The sequence below is a fragment of the Lucilia cuprina genome, chromosome 3, assembly GCF_022045245.1.
Source record: "Lucilia cuprina isolate Lc7/37 chromosome 3, ASM2204524v1, whole genome shotgun sequence".
Lineage (NCBI taxonomy): Eukaryota > Metazoa > Arthropoda > Insecta > Diptera > Calliphoridae > Lucilia > Lucilia cuprina.
The window spans coordinates 43,729,156-43,731,293 of record NC_060951.1 but is presented as its reverse complement, the minus strand read 5'-3'; the positions used below and the strand labels follow the sequence as shown (position 1 = coordinate 43,731,293).

General features: G+C 27.8%; 2 protein-coding genes across 2 annotated transcripts in view; one reads left to right on the top strand and one right to left on the bottom strand.

The window, feature by feature from the left end:
* The window catches only part of LOC111680112 (F-box/LRR-repeat protein 4), a 9,074-nt gene that overhangs the window by 972 nt on the left and 5,964 nt on the right, over positions 1-2,138 (bottom strand). The window contains exon 5 of the mRNA XM_046947091.1: positions 1,260-1,375. Within this exon, the coding sequence (XP_046803047.1) occupies positions 1,260-1,375 (116 nt within the window). The remainder of the gene's footprint in view (positions 1-1,259; positions 1,376-2,138) is intronic.
* LOC124418914 (F-box/LRR-repeat protein 4-like) lies at positions 275-1,428 on the top strand. The gene is made up of 5 exons (XM_046946812.1): positions 275-414; positions 469-668; positions 745-998; positions 1,054-1,163; positions 1,235-1,428. Exons 1-5 carry the CDS (start codon positions 366-368, stop codon positions 1,411-1,413), a joined length of 792 nt encoding a protein of 263 aa, XP_046802768.1. The 5' UTR covers positions 275-365; the 3' UTR covers positions 1,414-1,428.

Genomic DNA, 2,138 nt, shown 5'->3' with positions numbered 1-2,138 from the left:
GATAGATAGATAGATAGATAGATGGATAGATAGATAGATAGATAGATAGATAGATAGATAGATAGATAGATAGATAGATAGATAGATAGATAGAAAGATAGATAGATATAGATTGAAAGATAGTCTAAAGACTAGACTAAAGACGCCATAATACAAACTAGATTTAACAAGTATATTAACTATAGTTCAGATTATAACCTGAAACTCGTTTGAAAATGTTTTTGTTTTGTGTTTCATTTTTTTATTCTAAATACATTTTACTTTTTTTATTTAATTACAGGACAATAAGACTGGAATTTAATCATCAACGTCTTCACTATTACACCGAAATTGATGCAGTTCTATTAAATGGCAAAAAATTCAATATGAGAAATATGCAAACATTACTAGACTACTACGAACGACAAAGAAAAGGTAATGAATAACATAAATACAATTTTCTAATTTCTAAATTTCTAAATCCAAAAGGTTCCATTTTATGTAAATTACAAAATATGAAATTTCGACCTGTTTGTAAGGACAACTATCAAACACGTTTGCAACATTTTCTAATGCATGATTTGGATAAATTTATGTCTGCCTTAAACGATGTACAGATCAACAACGATAACAGCAATATTACCGAAGATAGTGAATCAACAGGAAGGGTGGATTTAAAGGATATGCCAGTAAAGTTTTTAAAATCATTTTATATGGAATTTTAATTAATTATTTATATTTTGTTTATTTTCTTTTTTGAAATAGTTTGATATAGTTTTAAAAATCTTTAGCTATTTAGATTTAATATCTCTGTTTCGTGTGGGTCAAGTATCGCGTTTCTTTTATGATGTCTCTACTCATCCTCTGTTATATAGTGAATTGAATCTGAAACCTTATTGGCATTTAGCTTCCACTGAATTACTTTCTACTTTGGCTAAGAGAGCAACGATTTTAAAGAAATTGGATATGTCCTGGTGTGGTTGTACCATACAAACGGTATCGCCCACGGAATTTAAAAAGTATTCTTTATTATTTATTTTTTATTGTTTTTTTTTAATTGTTTATTATTTTTAGATTTATACAGCAACGTGGTGATTCTTTGACTCATATACGTTTAAATTCAGCTAAGTTTTTAAATGCCAGCTGTATAGAAACATTAGGCATTGTCTGTGATAATTTAAGAGGTACATTTTATTTAGTTGGAGGGTTTTTATTAAATTTATTTGAATTTGTTGTTATTATTCTTTTATTATAGAGCTTTCTTTGCGCAATTGTTCTACTAGTCCTCCTTTATTGAATTTTTCCTGTTTGGCTAATTTAAAGAATTTGGAACGTTTGGATTTATTCCAAACTGTCATTGAATCGGATTTGCTATTGACGATGCTGGAGAGTAATCCTAAATTAAAACATTTAAATTTGGGTGAGTTTTTTTAACCCATTTATTTACAGCAACTCAAAAGGTACAAGTAAAAATTTTTAAACATCAATGTATATTTATTTTCAATAATGCAAAAAGACAGAAACGTAAAAAAAATGTTAAAAAATATTAATAATCTGGACATTAGAGGGGATTTTCGCTTTTATGTAGTTCGCGTTTTTTACCGGTATAGAGCTGTCACAAAAACTATAAACAGATTTAAATGGCAGACATTACTATGTTATCACATTATTTTTAGACCATTTGCTTCAAATTAATAACTGGAAAACTTTGTTTAAAAAATTATAACATATTTAGTTTATAACTTGTTTTTAGTATATATGTGGCCACTGAAGTTTAATAGATTATTACAACAAAAACAATAAATGCAGTAAAATTGTTTGATGTAATATTAATTCAGAGCACTTTCAAGTGCTCAATAATGCAAAAATAAATAAACCAGGGTGAACCGTTTTTTAATACGGTTCACCCTGAAAACTAAGTGTTCCCAAATTGGCACAGCGACCGTAAATGGGTTAAGGAATTGTTTTAATAGTTTAAGTCAACTGGAAACTGACAACTTTGTTGACATTATCTTATGATCGATGTGTCAGCCGTAACGTCTTCTTTTAATTTAGTATATCTATCTATCTATCTATCTATCTATCTATCTATCTATCTATCTATCTATCTATCTATCTATCTATCTATCTATCTATCTATCTATCTATCTATCTATCTA